Raw genomic sequence first — 17199 nt, 5'->3', positions numbered from 1 at the left:
TTTACAACCCGATTTCGTAGACAATTAATATGGAAATATACAAGGTTTAAACCATCAGGTTGGAAAGATATAGGGATTAGTATATTTGACAAAAACTGAAGTGTAAATTAGTGAAAATTCAAATATTTTATAAATGTTTCTTTTGCCATTGTTTAATGCAACCCACTAAAAGTTTGGAAACGGAAAACGACATTTAAGAAATTTTACATATGCATTTTCTGTTGTAAAGCAAATGATTTACTAATAGCAAAGATATCAACTTATTTAGTGGAACGGGTCTGTGAACATAACACAATTGCTTGGTTTCATGTTTATTTGACTAATTGAAATCATAACTTCAGTTGGCGTGGCTCATGTTTGGGGTTGACAAATTTAGAAATGTAGATACTTACTAAAATGCAAAAATATTTTATCATTTGGAAAATGCGTGTTGTTTAGAATAAAATAAAAAACTGATTTTTTAATCGATTTGTTAACAAAAATGTTATAAAATTTTAGTTCGCGTTTGCGTTAAAAAAATATAGCCTTTGTCTAACTTTATTTGATATATTTTAACCTCAAACATGAATTCAGACAAAATTTTCATTGTGGTTTGTAAACTAAAGCTAATGCCGCTTTTTACTCACTTTGTTAGTAACATAAAAACACAAAAAGGACTAAAAATTCGCAACAAATTATAATTTTCTAATATAATATCTTTGCAAGCTGGTTTTGTAGACTTTTCATATTCATATTTCATACTATGACTTCTGTTAGATAAAAAAGTCTAAAGGAATTGAGTTGTTGTCACAAACTTATATTTCTAATCCCTATATCTTGTTGAAATATCTAATGTTGTAGACCTTAGATATTTCAAACTATGAATTCTGTTAGATACAAGAAAATCCACCGGAGGGTCAGTTTGCATTGAGTAAAAAAAGAAAAAATTAGCGTAAAATAATTTAGAACTAATGTTCCGCATGCAAAAGTGATTTTCCTTGCCGAATTTTAATTCATTTTATGAAGTGTCCCAAAACATGTCTATTTTTTAAACTCGTTAAATACACGATGATAATTTTTAAGTGATTTAAAGAGGGCCATGCTCGATTCCCAATGGAAAAGTGTATCTGATTAATGATTTGAAAATACCAGCGTTTTCCTATCTTGTAAATTATGCTGGACATGACACTCTTAAATGGAAGGTCACTTGAAATTACGTCTCTAGTCCCTTTCCGACACACCCTTGAGTTGAAAGTCTAATGCTAAAAACTTTCATTCATAAATTTTAAGAACCGTTAAAAATAATAATATTATAACATCTTTATATTGCATATTCTTCTACACATTCTTAAAAGTTAAACAATACAACAGCAACATACATAATACAGGGTGGTTAAAAAAGGGATTAACAGCACACTTTTTTTGCATGGCATGTTTTAGGATGAAAAATACTAAAGTAGGAACGTAATTATCACGGAAAAAATCATGTACATGCTTTCATTTAGAAACAATATTATTTTTAATGAAGCGTAATGTAAGAAACGTTAAGGCTTGAACATTTTAATACAACGCAACGTAAAGAACATTTTTTCAAATCTTTCTTAGAAACGAAACGAATAAAGAGTTTTGATTGTCAGTTGTAAAAAAGTGTAACACAAAAGTTTTCACAATAACGTTTCGATAAATCGTAACAATAGAAAAGGTGCATTTTAGTAAAATTTCTAAACGTAATTAAAATAGCTTAAATTGGAAAAGTTATCATAAAACGTAACGTTAACAAAAAATATTCTTTGAACTGAAATGCATTGCAACGTGCTATGCCTAAAAGACGTTTTATTAAAGACAAACGTTTGTCACCTTTTTGTTTTCAAACAAAGTGGAAGTGTAACGTAAGGTCTGTGAAAACATTTACCTTGCATAAAAGTGGAATGTTAAAAAATTGTGGTTATATTTCTATAAAAGCTTTAACGCAACGTTGGGAAAGTTTTCTAAACGGGAAATGCAAAAGCTTACTTTTTTTCTCTCTAACATTTACAAAAGCTTGATGTTGTATAAGGTATTTAAGTAAAGAAAATTCATTACGTAAGTTTACTCTATGCTATAAAATTTCATTATGTGCAACGTAACGTTTCAAACGTTTATACTTTTGATGAACACTATCGTAACGGAAGCTAAAATCTAGAAAAATCAAAACGTTGACATCTCTAGTCCATGCAATAAACATGAGATGATGAGACACCACAATTCGCGCCAATTTTGCAGAGTAAACAAACACATTTCCCTTAATAAGTGATTTAATTGCTTAGTAATATATCGTAAAGCTATTTGCTTTGTCACAACATCAAATGTGCTTCAGTATTTCTTTAATGTCGTCTTCCTATTTCACAGTTGTCTGATTTGTATCGATACATGTAGATTCCTATTGTAATGCCAGGCTGTTAAAAGTTTCTCTATATTTAAGATTCTTATTTTGAATTGTTTGTTAGAACTGTGATATTTCCCACGTTACCGGATTAATCCAGATTCCTGGTTTTCAATACAACTTGAAGCAAAAACTTGAAAAGATCATTTTAAAATCCAAAAAAGCCAACTTGCTCAACAACAAAAATTTTAAGCGAAGATTTATGTACAAGCATAAAGTTCTTGTTTAGTGAAATTGCACAAGTTAAAAGCAATATATATATATATATATACAGATTTTAAAATAATTTGTAAAAACTAAAGTTTGAGCTTCTGTATTGGTTGTGAAGCGTGAAATTTAAATACCGTAAATTTCACTATTAAGAATCTTAAAAGGATCATATCGATATATGTGTTCCCTACAGCCGTCCAAACTGATGGACCGAATGGGCTAAACATTTTTGTGGACACTCATTTTCTATCAAAACACTAAATTCAGAAGTTTTGAAATCTTAAAAATCCGTTGATAATAAAATTTAGAGGCAAAAACTGTTTTTATAGACTAAAAAGAGTTAAAGTCCCGAATCGGATTTTTTTAAAATGCTAAATATAATTTTCTAGAAATTTGCAACAACTCCTTTTTTCTGCAAATGACATCTAAGATATGACGGGAAGTCTAATTATGATAATCAGTCAAACAATCATCTGATGTTTTCTTCTTTAAACTGTTTCTTTTCATTGGTCATCATCAGAAATTAACACTTTTCGACATTTTAGATTTGATATAGGGTTCAAGGGTACTATTGAAAATCGGGCATTGTTATATTTGCATGGAGGGTCATTTGAAATATCAGTACAGTCCCTTTAAGGATTAAATTTTAAACAAGAATTGCATTCAAAATCGATTGGTTTCAGGTCAGTCCATTTACAGCTCATTCGATTCAATGAATGTAAGGCAAGGAAAGTCAATTGCTGTTTTGTATACTTTGTGTACATATTGAAACCAGTTCTATTTGGGGGATTTTATAAACAATAATAGATGCATCAGTGTTCGTTCAGTATTCGAGGAGGGGGGTTCAATGGAGAATTTACTTCTCCTTAGTACTGTCTGTGAAAACATTTATTTGGAGGGTAAGTGATTAAAAAAAATTACCAATCGTCCAATCTTTTAAATTTTCATGCTCATCATCTAAATCTTTGATTNGTAAATTGTGATTTTTATTTGTATTATCTCGTGCTTTGTAGTTGAATAAAAATATGAAAAATATGACTCAAGATATGTTTAGTGGGTTCCCTGAGCTCAATATAAAGTAATAATTGCTCTGGGACAGAATACCCCACCATACTCGCACAATATTTGCAAATTAGGAAGGTGTGAAAAAGTACAAATCTTCGAACTTTATTTTGAAGCAGTATTCTAAGTAATAGATCTAGGGTAACATGTCCAATGAGTAATAGATACACAATTTGATACCCCTTAAAAACTTAGTCTGATCAAGATGAATTTGGTTTCCATATTTTTGTAATTTTAAGACTGATAATTTTCAATTGTTGTTTCTGCACTCACTCCTGTATGCCGAGTCCATTAGCGCCTGATCCAATCAGGGTTCAGTCATGTGTTTGTTGTCTATTCTGAACCAATAGAAATTGCATAGTGGCAACATCTATCTTTCTATCTATTTCATTATCCACTCTTAGTTATGAATCCTGCAATTGGCGCTAACAGTAAATGGAAATATTTACTTCTACTAAAACTAAAGTGCACTAAAGCGACTTGCGCACTTCCGCAGTAGAAAAACCATTTAGTGAATATAAAAAATAAAACACTTCTTTAGCTAGAAAGTCAGCGATATATATCACAAATCATTGATAAAATAAGTGTCTCATTAAAAAGAAGCAATAGACTTATTTTCTTATTCTGATCACGACGGTAGTCTTTAACCCTCTTAGTCCGATCAAGAAAAATGAGATATTATACAAGCTGAAAATTGATTACTTTTGCTCATTGGTTTCTCTGATGAATGGCCCAGGGCCTTTTAAGGAAATCGTGAGAATATAACACATGTTAGAAGATAGAAAAAAAATTCAAAATTTCAGAAATATACAACATTTACACCAGGAAAATCCATATTTAAAAACAGGCTTTATATGTTACTTTTAATAAAAATGAGAAAATCGAGAATCCATAGGATGGCTTGGCTATTCTAGGTAATTAAACCCGAGAAGACTGAAATTTTGAAAACAAAGCCTGTTAAAGGAAAATGGAAAATTCCTGATAAAATGTAAATGAGTGATATTGGGGTCCGAAGATGTGTCAGTCAGCTAAACAATCCATGGAGATGACTTCAAGGATGTACATGGATTGGAAGAATAACGCCTCAAAAAACTTTCCAGAAGAAATTCTGCGCCAATGAATTTTTCGAAATGTATTATTTTTACAATGAATAACTTCTAAGTTGTAAATCAGACATGCCAGTTTTAGACCAAGGTACACATTATAATAGTATCTGAAGATTTGCCTTTTATAATGATTTATCTTTTGCCAGTAACTCCGTTTTTTGTATATTTCTTTTTTCTCTGTACCAACTTGAATCTCAAAACAAGTTAAATAATCTTTCATATGTGACCTGCAGACCTGACGACACTTCAAACATTGCCTGGTCTCAATTAAAAATTGCAAACTGTGTGCATGCACTGTAATAATGACTCAGTGAAAATATTCTGTGGCGAAATTGTGGCAGTATCCTCTCCCGGATTTACCAGTGGCAAGATTATCTGGCAACTATGTATATTTCAACTTCAGTTTATCTCAGTTTATCACAGTACATTGAGCATTAAACAGTAAACCCACAATAGCAGGACCTATTCCATAGTAGTATCATTAACAAACAGTTCCATTTAAACTGTTGTCAGTGTAACAATGGGAAAATTGTTTGGGGAAAAAAATTTAATTTCCTTTAAGTTTTCTCAAATAATCAACTGCAAAAATTCGCTTTTACATAATTAAATCAAAATCAATTTTAAAATAGAAAATAAAGATAGTGACAACATTTTAACTTAGAATTTTAAAGGGTAGCACTGGAAACAATGTGAAGGAACATTCTAAATTAAGGATCATTAAGGAGCTCTAGCTAGATTAAAGGAAAGATATTTAAATGTAGGCTGAATAGTTCAGGTTCAAAAATAAACAGAATGTCTGTATATTTCAAATTGCAATCTATAAACGAAAGCAGTTAAACCCGTTAAAAGAAACATCATGGCGTAAACTCTGGAACAGATTATTTGTTTTATTTTAATTGTAATTTTATAAATCAATGCAATTAACCAATTATAAATATGACATTGAGCCCTAGTGCTTAGAAATAAATCTCAAAAACAGTTCTCTCGATTTTTTAATTTAAAAAGTGAGCGGTGAGAAATCGAATAAACTTGTCAAATTTTATCCAAAATTTATCTAAATTTTATTTGAATTTTTTGTGGGAATATTTTATAAAGAAATAACTTTATTGCAATCAACGCATCTCATCTTACTGAAATCTTAAAAAATATTCTTCGGATTTCTCAATCTTGAAAATTAGTTGTACAAATTAGAATTTCAGCAAGGTCAATATTTTATCTTCAAAGTTTTATTTTGTGAATTTTCTATTAAGAAATTTATTTAGTTCGAAGTATAGTCATCAAACGTTTCCTTCATTAATTTTTAGGACATTTGTATTCTCATGTGGGTATAATTGTAGGTGTGGTATGTTAATCTAAACCCCATTTTCACAGCCTTAAGGAATTTTGCGTATTTTTAAACATTTCTTTGCAGTTAACAACCCCCTTGTGTGGAATGGAAAAATGTGCAGTTGACGTCTACAGGCTGCAACTGTATACAGATGTATTTCAGTAGCCTGTGTGTATTTGCATTAAATAAAAGTAATTTAAAACTAAACAAAAATAATTTATTCAAATTCTTTATTTGCTAAAGTGCTAGTTGCATTTAAGTTAAAATTGTGGAAGGGGCTGTTGGTGTAAATTTAACTTTGTCTGAGAATGATGGAGCTATGATCATATTTTTCTTACTGAAGTTTATAATAATGCACAAATACAAATATCTTCGTTGCGGATGATTAGATAAAGGTAGAATAAAGGTTGATGTCGTGAATCAAAAAATAAGATGAACATTACTTTATCAGATTTTAATTAAGACAAATGTTTCATCGAAAAAAAATTTGTTGTCAAAACTATTTTATGGTGATGCCTAGGTTGGAAATTGCTTTAACCCTCTTGTTTACTAAATTTCTGGACAATGTTCAGGTTCTTCCAACATGCTCGTCTAATGAGTCTAATTGTAAAATCTAAATAAATGAATTGACCCAAAATATGCGAACAAATACAACTTCAAAGATATTCCGAAGATCTTTGCTCAATTTGCTCAATTTGCTCAATTTGCTTAGTTTGCTCAATTTGCTCAATTTGCTCAATTTGCTCAATTTGCTCAATTTGCTCAATTTTCTCAATTTTCTCAATTTGCTCAATTTGCTCAATTTGCTCAATTTTCACAATTTTTTCAATTTTCTTAATTTGCTCAATTTGCTCAATTTGCTTAGTTTGCTCAATTTTCTCAATTTGCTCAATTTTCTCAATTTTCTCAATTTGCTCAATTTGCTCAATTTGTTCAAATCGTGTTGTTTTTTTGAGTGGGAGGGGGTTGGGTGGCGGTGAGCATGAGTTATTCTTTAATTTTCAAAAATTAAATAAACAATTCGACTGCAACAGACATTTATCTTTTTTTACATTTTTACTTCAATTCTCGATTGCAAGTTTAAACATAGTTTTTGTGAACGCATTAAAATCACAAAGATTTACGTCATAACATTAGTGTATAATTTACAACAACTTGGTATAAATTGTTAAAATTATCTTAAAACAAAGTATTTTATTTTTAAAATAACAGAATAAATGAACTATTCAAAAAGTTAAGAAACTGAGTACTTGCCTCATAATCCATTATTTCCTAATCTTTGAATCTTTGCAACCTATTTATAAAGAAAACCTTTGAAATTTCGCACTTTATCTTTTGATCTATGTAACAGAATTTATAGTTTAAAATATTTAAGTTCTAGTAATTGCAGTTCCTTTGTGAAATGTGTAAAGATTCAACAACTAGCAGACACAACAAATCCTTCTTCCTTATTTATGTTGGGGCGGGGGTGGAAGGGGGGTTATTAATCAACTTTTGACATTTTCAAAATAGTAATTATTTAGTCTACACAAGAAACTACTAAAAGTTGCACACACATTTTGTTTTTTAAAATTTTTCTGCAAAAAAACACTTTTTTAACCGAAAATAAAAAAAGGGAGATAGGGAGATCCACCAAGGCCGAGACTTTAATTTCGACATTTTACTCATTTAAATCAACAATCTGAAGATAGAATTTGATATTTTGTCAAAAAAAAAAATAGTTTTTAAGTCATGTAATAACTAGCTGAAGTGCCCGGTGTTAAGTCGTGGAATAGATTTGTTTTTAATTTTAGAAAAAAAAGGTTTTTGAAAAAATGTTGAATTTTTTTAGGCTATATTACTCCCCGAGAACCCGTGGGTTCCCTCAAAAAATGTCAATCCGTTCGGTCCAGCCGTTTGGCCAGCTATAGCTAACATTTAAAATATAAAAAATATATACATGAGCGAAGAGAATTATTATGATATAGATGATTTGACAAAGAATTGAACAAATGTCAATTGCAGGGAACCTAGAATGTATATAAAACGACCAAATAAAGTCCATACAGTCTTCTCTAAAGTCTCATTCTTTGAGGATAACCCTGTACAATACATCTATATATATATATATATATATATATATATAAAGCAGTCATCTCTGTTTGGGTGTCTGTTTGTTTGTCCGATCCTAACTCAGGAACCCCTGGATCGATTTGCCTCAAATTTCGATTGTGGAACTCGGGAGGCCCACGGGAATGTTCTTAGTCTGGTTTTAAGATTCTTAGTTGAGTGGGTAGACTTAAAAAGTTTCCCGATAAAAATGTTCAAGTGCGGGCAAACGGCGGAAGTAACCTTTAGCAACCTAAGCAGCGCTGGGTTCCCCAAGCTAGTATTCTATAAATTTATGATTTTACACAATTCTTTCTTCTTTTCTTTTTCTTCGCGTTGAATGAGATCATTTTAGTTTGTAATACAGGGTGTCTCACAGAACATTTCATTTGGCGAAGAGTTGCGAATCTCTTCAACCATATACTTCAAGTTCAGTAAGAAAAATATGAATATCTCCATCACATTATCAGACAAAGTTGTTAAGGGTTCCGTTGTAAGTCAGACAAGCCAAGTTTAAATATACCATATATATATAATAGACTTTTTGCAGTTTATTTCAATAACAAAATCTTCTATTCAAGTATATTACTTTGAAATGAATTTTACTGTAATTTGACTGTCATTCAATGTTTTTTATTATTCTCTTTGACATTAAACAACTTATCAAACTATGGCAGAAGACATTTAAAACTATTCACCACTGTCATGTTTCGTGGGACACCCTTTAGTTTTTGTAAACAAACAATTGAAAGCTTAAGTGTAAATATGCAAACAAATTTATTCTTTAAACACTGAATACAGTGAATAGCTACTTCTAGTATTTAAACACGAATGTAAACATGACTTTGGCCACGCAGGGCGGGGGGGGGGGGGTAAGATTATAAAATGAATTGCCTAAACTCGAAATTTTTTAAATCTATAATTTTGCAACCAACTGATGAAAAACTTTGATATTTGATTAGCGTTTCTGATATGATTAATCTAAAACAGATCAAAACATATAATTCCCCCTGCCCCCCCCCCCCCCCCCCCCCCCCTCCTCCCTGACATCTCTACATTGAACTATGTTATTATAAGATCAGGGTTTAGATTAAAGATTTAACAAAAACAAGAAAACCTGCTGGGTGTAATAAGCTGGATAGAGAATATTTAAAGGGATAGCTTCCTCATTTCAAACGTTCTAATTTTTGTATTTATAGGATCATAACAAAGTCTATATCCTCAGATGTTCCTAAGCTTTCAAGAATGTCCAAAACTCAATTGCTCACTCAGAAAACCCCGGTCATATTTTGCAGATTTTTTCGACACCTTTAGCTCAAAATTTTTGCTCAGAATTTTAAAGATTAAGTTTTACTGTACGCTTACAGAGATTGTTTGTTGGTTTAATAAAAACAAATTGGTGAACTGTTAAATACGCCCCAATTTTTTTTTTTTTACAAAGTGAAGCACTGTGAGTTAGATTGTAAAGAGGATGGTTCTAGGTGGAATGTAGGATGAATGAATGAATAGATAATCTTATATAATTGTTCTATATTCTCTATGTAAAGAAACAAGTTTTAGATCCAGGTTCAATTCTTAGCAAAGATAGCTAGTTAGAGATAGATAGACAGATAGATAGACAGATAGATAGATAGATAGATAGATAGATAGACAGACAGATAGATAGATAGATAGATAGGTTTATAAATATATATAAACGTATATATAATAATAATAAAATAAGTTTTCAAAACATGATATAATATATGTGTGATGTATCCACCTATCTTTTATATAGACATGCAGATAGTTGGATAGATAAAAAGATAAATAAGTAGACAGTTTGAACGATAAATAGATAAACAGTTAAATAGAAAGATAGTTAGATAAACATATAGATGGTCAGTGCAAATAATATATATGTATAAGTACTTCTTCTTTATTAATTAATTTTTTAATAAGAAATTATTTCCAGGAACTTTTAAGTTTTCTGTTTTGTTTGTTATTGTTACCTATGGGGCCAGATTTAATGAACCACAAATATTATTAGTAATCCACTTCTTTTGTGCATAGATTCAAATTTCAACAACGGGGTTAAGCTTTATCTACGTAGATAGTTTGAATGTAGAATAATTCCAGATTTCATAATTTCAAAATGATCACTCAGAGAAGTGGAGTGGGAGTGCTCAAGTGACGATATCAAGTGATTAAAATAGGAAATGCACACAGTTTAAGTGCCAAAGTGAAAATCAAGTGTTTAATGAGTGGGAAAAAATCAGGCTTCATGTTAGAATCAGAGAAGAAGAAGAAAATCAGTCTAGGGACATGGAAAATCTTATTATTTAATTTTCAACACATTTTTTAAAGCTTAGAGCTAATCTAAGGAATTCATATTTAATATTAGCAAATCTCGGTTTACCGTCAACCCCTAAACCCCTCCTCTCATCCATCCCCTTTTCGTAAAATCCCCCTCTCTAAAATCTCTTAATCCCCATGGGGGACGTTTCGCCCTATATTCCCTGGGTTTTTGTAGCAAATGTAATTGCCTAAAGTGTTGAAAATATAACATTAGAATATACTTCAAAATAGAAGGTCTCCGTCTAAAGGGTAAATTTAAAGTTTGGCAAAAAAATCTTAAAACATTTTAATAATCAATAAGCAAATATAATTTTTATTGATAAAAATAAAGAAATTGAATACTTCACAAAAGGGGAGGTTAACCTTTTAAAACTCTTTTAAAAATAATAAGTCTAAATCTAAATCAGAGGTATTTAGCCTTTGGATGCTTTCAAGTTGTTCTGTAAGTTTCACATTTGGTTGGGAACCCTGTATCCTCACTTTTAACAATTTTATTGGCATCCATAGTTTGCAATAATTGGGCAATTTGAAAACGTCATTGAAATGTTTTGCACAAAGATGCGCATTTTTGCTCGTAAAATGTTGCGATTTTTACAGCTATTGCAAACCTTAGAAAATTGTAATTAGATGTTAATATGTTGTCTTAAATCTACAAGATCTCAGCTTCTTTTTAGATTATAAAATGTTAAAATGAAGAGAAAATTCTTTTTCGTTTGATTTTAATTAATTTTTCCACTTTTTCAATCTCAATTTTTTCTCTTCTTCCAATTGCCTCCCTTCTCCCTCACACCTTCACCCCCACCCCTACCCTCCCTAATTCCATTTTCCTTTCTCCTCCCTCTCCCCCTCCCCCTTTACCCTATCCTCCCCCCTCCCCCGCCCCCTTCCATTTGTCTACCTTCTCTGTCATTCTTCTACCCCTCCCTCTACACCCCTCCCATCTCCTGCTTAGTCACTATACCTGATGATAAATAGCCGCATATGCTGCCTATTTGTCAGACCTATACTCTGGGATCCCCATGTATGAGAGTAATGTCATATTTAAAGTAAAAAAAAACATTTTCTGAATATTTTCTTGTCTTCTCCTATTTTGAATTAACAATTTGTTAAGCGACATTTTTGAATGAAAAACTAAATTAACAATAGTAAAACCGTTTCCAAATATGTATTTTTAACATTCTTAAATAACTTATTCAATCAATGTACAATGTACAGTATCCTAACTATTTTCCATGTACATTGTACAGTATCCTATATATTTTCCGTGTACTTTGTACCGTTTTCTTTATATTTTCCATGTATACAATGTACAGTATTCTACATATTTTCCATGTACAATGTACAGTATCCCTGCTACCCCCAAAGAAGTATAAGCTGAGTTCAGTACGTGGACCACCGGACACTAATCCTACACCTAAACGATGGAGTCAGGTACAAAAAATTATATAGATAACAAGTGCTTGGCGGCTGACGTTGCCCGTGGATCTTTTTAAAAATAGTATTTTTTAAGAAAAGAAAATCGAATTTTTAAAGTCTATAATACGCCCAGGGTACCCTTGGGTTCCCTTCAAATCATTTCAGTTAATTTGTTCCTGTAGTTTGGCTAGCTATATCTAATATATATATATATATATCTTAATAGACATACGAATATATATGTATAAGCAAAGGGGGTTATATTATATAGATAAGTTACATCATGAAATGCGGTATGGTATTTAGGGGAGGGGGGCAGTTGTTCTCCCTCCCCCCCTTTAAGTAAAGGCTAAGATAAAAACATCGTCGTGTCTAGGTGTCTGTTTCTTTGTTCCAATAAAATTCAAAACTGCCAAACCGATTTGGCCCAAGTTTTAATAGCAAGTAACTTAAGTTTCCTTTTTACGATTTCTGAAAATCCATTTATATCCGAACAGAAACATCCGCGGTGATTGAAGAACAAGGAAAAAATTAACTGGGATTATGCCAGGTTACTTTTGTTGCAAAAAAACGTGCTGGGTCTTCTCTGCACTCTAGGTAGCCTTACTGGACAGTACGACGAACTACAGTTGTACCGGCACGGATCATACAACTTTTAGACTGGGGTGAATTGCGGCTCAAAAATCTATTACGCCCTTTAAAAGCCTAGCACATTATAAACTAAATCATCACTTGACAAATATTCCGGATGTTTTGAATTTTATTGACTTTTTTATTTTTTTTTAATCTGTTTTTTGAACTTCACGTAAAGGTATCCTTTAATCTCTTTAATAAACATTATTTATGTTTCTTTTTCCCCCCTTAAACTCATTCATCTGAAGTTGGTTTATCTCCAAACTGTTTAAACAAAGGGCGGGGTCCAAGTATCTGGACGGGTTTAATCTGTACAGAATTATATATAGTAGAATACAGTGAACAATAGTAAAACTTAAAGGGACTGTATATAGTAGAATACAGTGAACAATAGTAAAACTTAAAGGGACTGTATATAGTAGAATACAGTGAACAATAGTAAAACTTAAAAGGAATGTATATAGTAGAATACAGTGAACAATAGTAAAACTTAAAAGGAACTGTATATAGTAGAATACAGTGAACAATAGTAAAACTTAAAGGGACTGTACACGTCATTTCAAGGGACTTGCATGTCTGATTTAAAAAGGTGCATTTAAAAACTTTGTCTGGTCAAGGATAAATTACATATCAAACATGTTTTCTCTTGAAAATTGATTTTTTTCAATTGTGGTTTCTGAACCAAGGGCGGAAATTATTGTATTAAACCTGACCTAGGCAAGGCAAGTATATTCCACACAAGTTATCGGATAAAGGTTTCTGGGAACCTACTTGCACTAATATATCTCTTTGGCATAACGACCACAGTTCCTTAATCATCTTTTTAAACTAGATGAAATTTAACCAGATTTTTTATATTATTTCTTCAACAAATATTTATTAATGATACAATAGTAAAAATACGAATATATAGAATATAGTTAAAAATATTAAAAATCCACTTAGAATTAATTAATTTAGATTCAGCTGAAAATATCATAAACATCTTTCCCTATATTTTTTAAAAATATGTACAAAAAGGGTTTTAGAGAAAACACTTGAAAGTGTTTTATCCATTATATATTCTTTCTAACACAAAACAAATATCAGAAGAAAATGTACAAAAATGTACATAATGAAGTACAACAGATGAAGTACACAAAAACGTAAACACAATAAAGTACACTATAAAGTATACAATCTAGTGAGTACAGACTGAAGTAAACAATGTAATACAGAATGAGGTACACATTGTAGTACACAACAAATTACAACATATGAAGTACATAATAAAGTACACAATGAATAATGCAAAAAAATACATCATAAAGTACACAACTAAGTACTCTTTAAACAAGATCTTTGTGTTTTCATACTCTCTAAACAAGATCTGTGTTTGTGTATATTCTCTGAACAAGATCTATGTGTATGTGTACTCTCTGAACAAAAGCTGTGTACTTGTATACTCTATTAGGAATATCTGTGCGTTTGGATACTCTCTGAACAAGATATGTGGGTCTGTATACTCTGTGAACAGAAATTATGGGAAAGAATACTCTCTAAGCAGCACCTTGTATACTCTCTGAATATAATCTCTGCGCGCGTTGGTATACTTTTTTAACAGTATCTGCGTGTTTGTACACTCTCTGAACAGTATCTGCGTGTTTGTATACTGTCTGATCAGTATCTGCGTGTTTCTATACTCTCTGAACAAGATCTGTGGATGTGTATACTCTCTGAACAAGATCTGTGGGTTGAACAGGATCATCCGATTTGACAAAAACAAAACAAAGAATTCGAGCACTTTCATTTGCCTCCTGAGGTTTTCTTAAAAATTTCTCAATTTTTCCCTATCCATCCCCAACTTCCTCTTCCAAACCCCCCCTTGTTTTGTCTGTGTTTGTAATATACAGGGATAACAAAAAAATAAGAATATACGGAATAAATTTGTTTTAGCATTGAAAGACGTTTTCCAATTCAAAAGACAAAATACATTCGTCGGATCTTTAGATCGGCATGTTTGCAATATCCCTTATATGTGTTCAGTCTTGTTGTTGCAATCTTGTTGAGTTTAGAATATAAAACTAGAAGATGTGGGTTTAAGAATGTGATAAAGTTGTCAGTTTGCTTCAGTAGTAGAGAATTTAAATAATCTTAAAGTTTTTCTTTGAACATGTGCTTAGCTTACGCTAGGCTCAGAACTAGAGAACAATTTGAAGATTTGTTTTTTGTTTTATCGAATTACAGAAAGCTTATGAAGATGTGTTCGTCAGGAATTACCGAAAACATTTATAAATTATTGACAATTTTTCGAAATTTCGAAAAATTTGCTCGAAATTACGATCCATTTGTTTGCAATAATTAACAAAATATATCTAAACTTTTTATATCCCTATCAATCAAAAAGGGGGAAAAATGCGAAGAAAATATTTAAGTATGAAAAAATGAAAAAAAAATTTTTTTTTAAATATTTGAAGGTTAGATTTGCGTAACTCAGCAAGATTCAGCTTTTTATTGAGTTAAATTTTAACAAATTCGTTCAAACATTTTTCCTTTCTTTTTATTCTGTAAACAGCCTGAAATACAAGTGTTTAAAGGGGCTGTTTTATATATTCAGTTGAAGGGATAATTTACTTTCTCAACAAAATTACAAAATTGTCTAACCCTTCTGTTCAAAAAACAAATAATTTTTAATATCTAAGTTTTAAAAGTTGTAATCTCTGTTAATCTGTCAGGAACTGATGGTTGATGGTTTAGCCATGGATTGTTCTTAAACTGTTCTTTAATTTGTTGACTATAATAGAGAAATTCTAGTTTCCATGAAGATAAATGTCATCAATTAGAACCATGATTTTCAGTTCTCACATAAAAACTGGATTTGATATTCAATATTTTTGTTTAGTTCCGGTTTTAATTCCTCAAATTTGATCAAACTGGTTTCATAATTTTTGTAATGAATAGTAATTCATTTTATTCATGAATCCAAGGGCTCAGAAATATTTTTTATATGTACATTAAATAGCTAGGTGAACTTTACTTGAGAAATAAAAGTTTCACAATTACATATCTTAAGATTTCAGAAATATTAAAAATTGCATTAGCAATATTTCTATTTCAATAATTTTAATGTTAAATTTTGTTATGCTTTCTATGATTACATTAAGCTAAGATTAGCGCAACATGAAAATGAGCCCATTTTCATTGTTCACACTGTGTATTATTTCATATCATTACGTTGGTCCTAGTTCCAATCTTAACTTTTTTATATTGAGTCTTTGTCACAAAACTAAATTTCCTAATCCCAATATCTTTGCAATCTGATGGTGTGAACCATTATATTTCAAACTCAGACTATTTAATCTGATAGAAATAAAAGTTTGAAATATCTAAGGTCTAGGATATTGGGTTGCAAAGAAAAAGGGATTAGAAAATCAGAGTTTGTGGCACAGGCTCAATTCCTTTGCGATATATAATCGTTGGTTATCTAACATTTTGAAAAGCACATTTAAAATATAAAATATGTTTTTGTTTTAATGTTTTGTTTTCTGTTTGAGAGAGTTTTATTGATGTTGTTTTGATTTCGAATGTTGTGTTTATTTGATGATGTCATAGTGTCACACTGATAAAAAATGATAAAATGTTATGATGTTATGTGGACGGGAGGGAGGGATGAGGCATAGGGCCTTATGGCCGGGAGTGAAACAAATAATATCAATCCTGAAAACCTCTACGTATTATTTCTCGTATTAAACAAAAATATTAATTAGTTTTCCGAATTTGGTATGCTTTAAACCTTAATAATAATTTGTTGTTATTCTTCCTTTATTAAAGATGATATATAATCATCCTACCAAGAGCAATTTCGCTATCACATAGTCTACATAAAATAATTATATATGTATAAAAAAGGTCACGGAAAAAATTGGGTTAAAAATTCCCAATTTTTTGAAGTTCTGACAAAATGTCGCAGGATTTAAAATAAGACATGAAGTTAAAAGGAATCGATTCTTTGCCACAAACTCTGATTTTCTAATCACTTTATCTTTGGAACCAAATGTTGTAGACCTTAGATATTTCAAACTATTTATTCTGTTAGATCAAATAATCTGAGTTTGAAATATCAAAGATTTACAACATCGGGCTCTAAAGATATTTAGGTTTAAATATTTGATTTTGTTCCAAAGACTCAATTCCTTTAATGCCGCAAAATGAAATTGTATATAATACATGTCGATGAAAACTAATAAAGAAACCCTGCATGTAACTAATTCTAGAATTTTATCTGCACAATGGATTTAAACGATCAAATAATTTGGAAATTATCTACGCCCAATTGTTCACTTCGTAGACAAATAAGAAAATAACTGTGACTAGATAAACTTTCTAGATGAGTAATATCTCGTTTTGAAATTTTTGGAACGATTTGCTAAACACAAAACCGAACGTGTTTTTTTTGGAAATTTTAGAACGATCATTTTGAATTTCAAGAAAATTTTTAATCTCAAAATGAAAAGAATTAAATTTCGTATTATAATATAAATTTTTTTTCGGAAACTTTTCTTTTATGTTTAAAATATTTCAAGATGATTTTTTTCATTTTTTGTTTAATAAAGCGATTTTTTGTCATTTTCCGTTTAAAG

General features: G+C 30.7%; 1 protein-coding gene across 1 annotated transcript in view; it reads left to right on the top strand.

The window, feature by feature from the left end:
• Positions 1-10316: 10316 nt before the first annotated feature.
• The window catches only part of LOC111713003 (facilitated trehalose transporter Tret1), a 29792-nt gene continuing 22909 nt past the window's right edge, over positions 10317-17199 (top strand). The window contains exons 1-2 of the mRNA XM_023487780.1: positions 10317-10494; positions 11877-11962. Coding sequence (XP_023343548.1) covers positions 10434-10494; positions 11877-11962 — 147 coding nt within the window. The 5' untranslated portion in view covers positions 10317-10433. The remainder of the gene's footprint in view (positions 10495-11876; positions 11963-17199) is intronic.

The sequence above is a fragment of the Eurytemora carolleeae genome, unplaced genomic scaffold (assembly GCF_000591075.1).
Source record: "Eurytemora carolleeae unplaced genomic scaffold, Eaff_2.0 scaffold1354, whole genome shotgun sequence".
Lineage (NCBI taxonomy): Eukaryota > Metazoa > Arthropoda > Copepoda > Calanoida > Temoridae > Eurytemora > Eurytemora carolleeae.
Note: the sequence above shows the minus strand (reverse complement) of the source record. Positions and strands in the feature narration are given on the sequence as shown.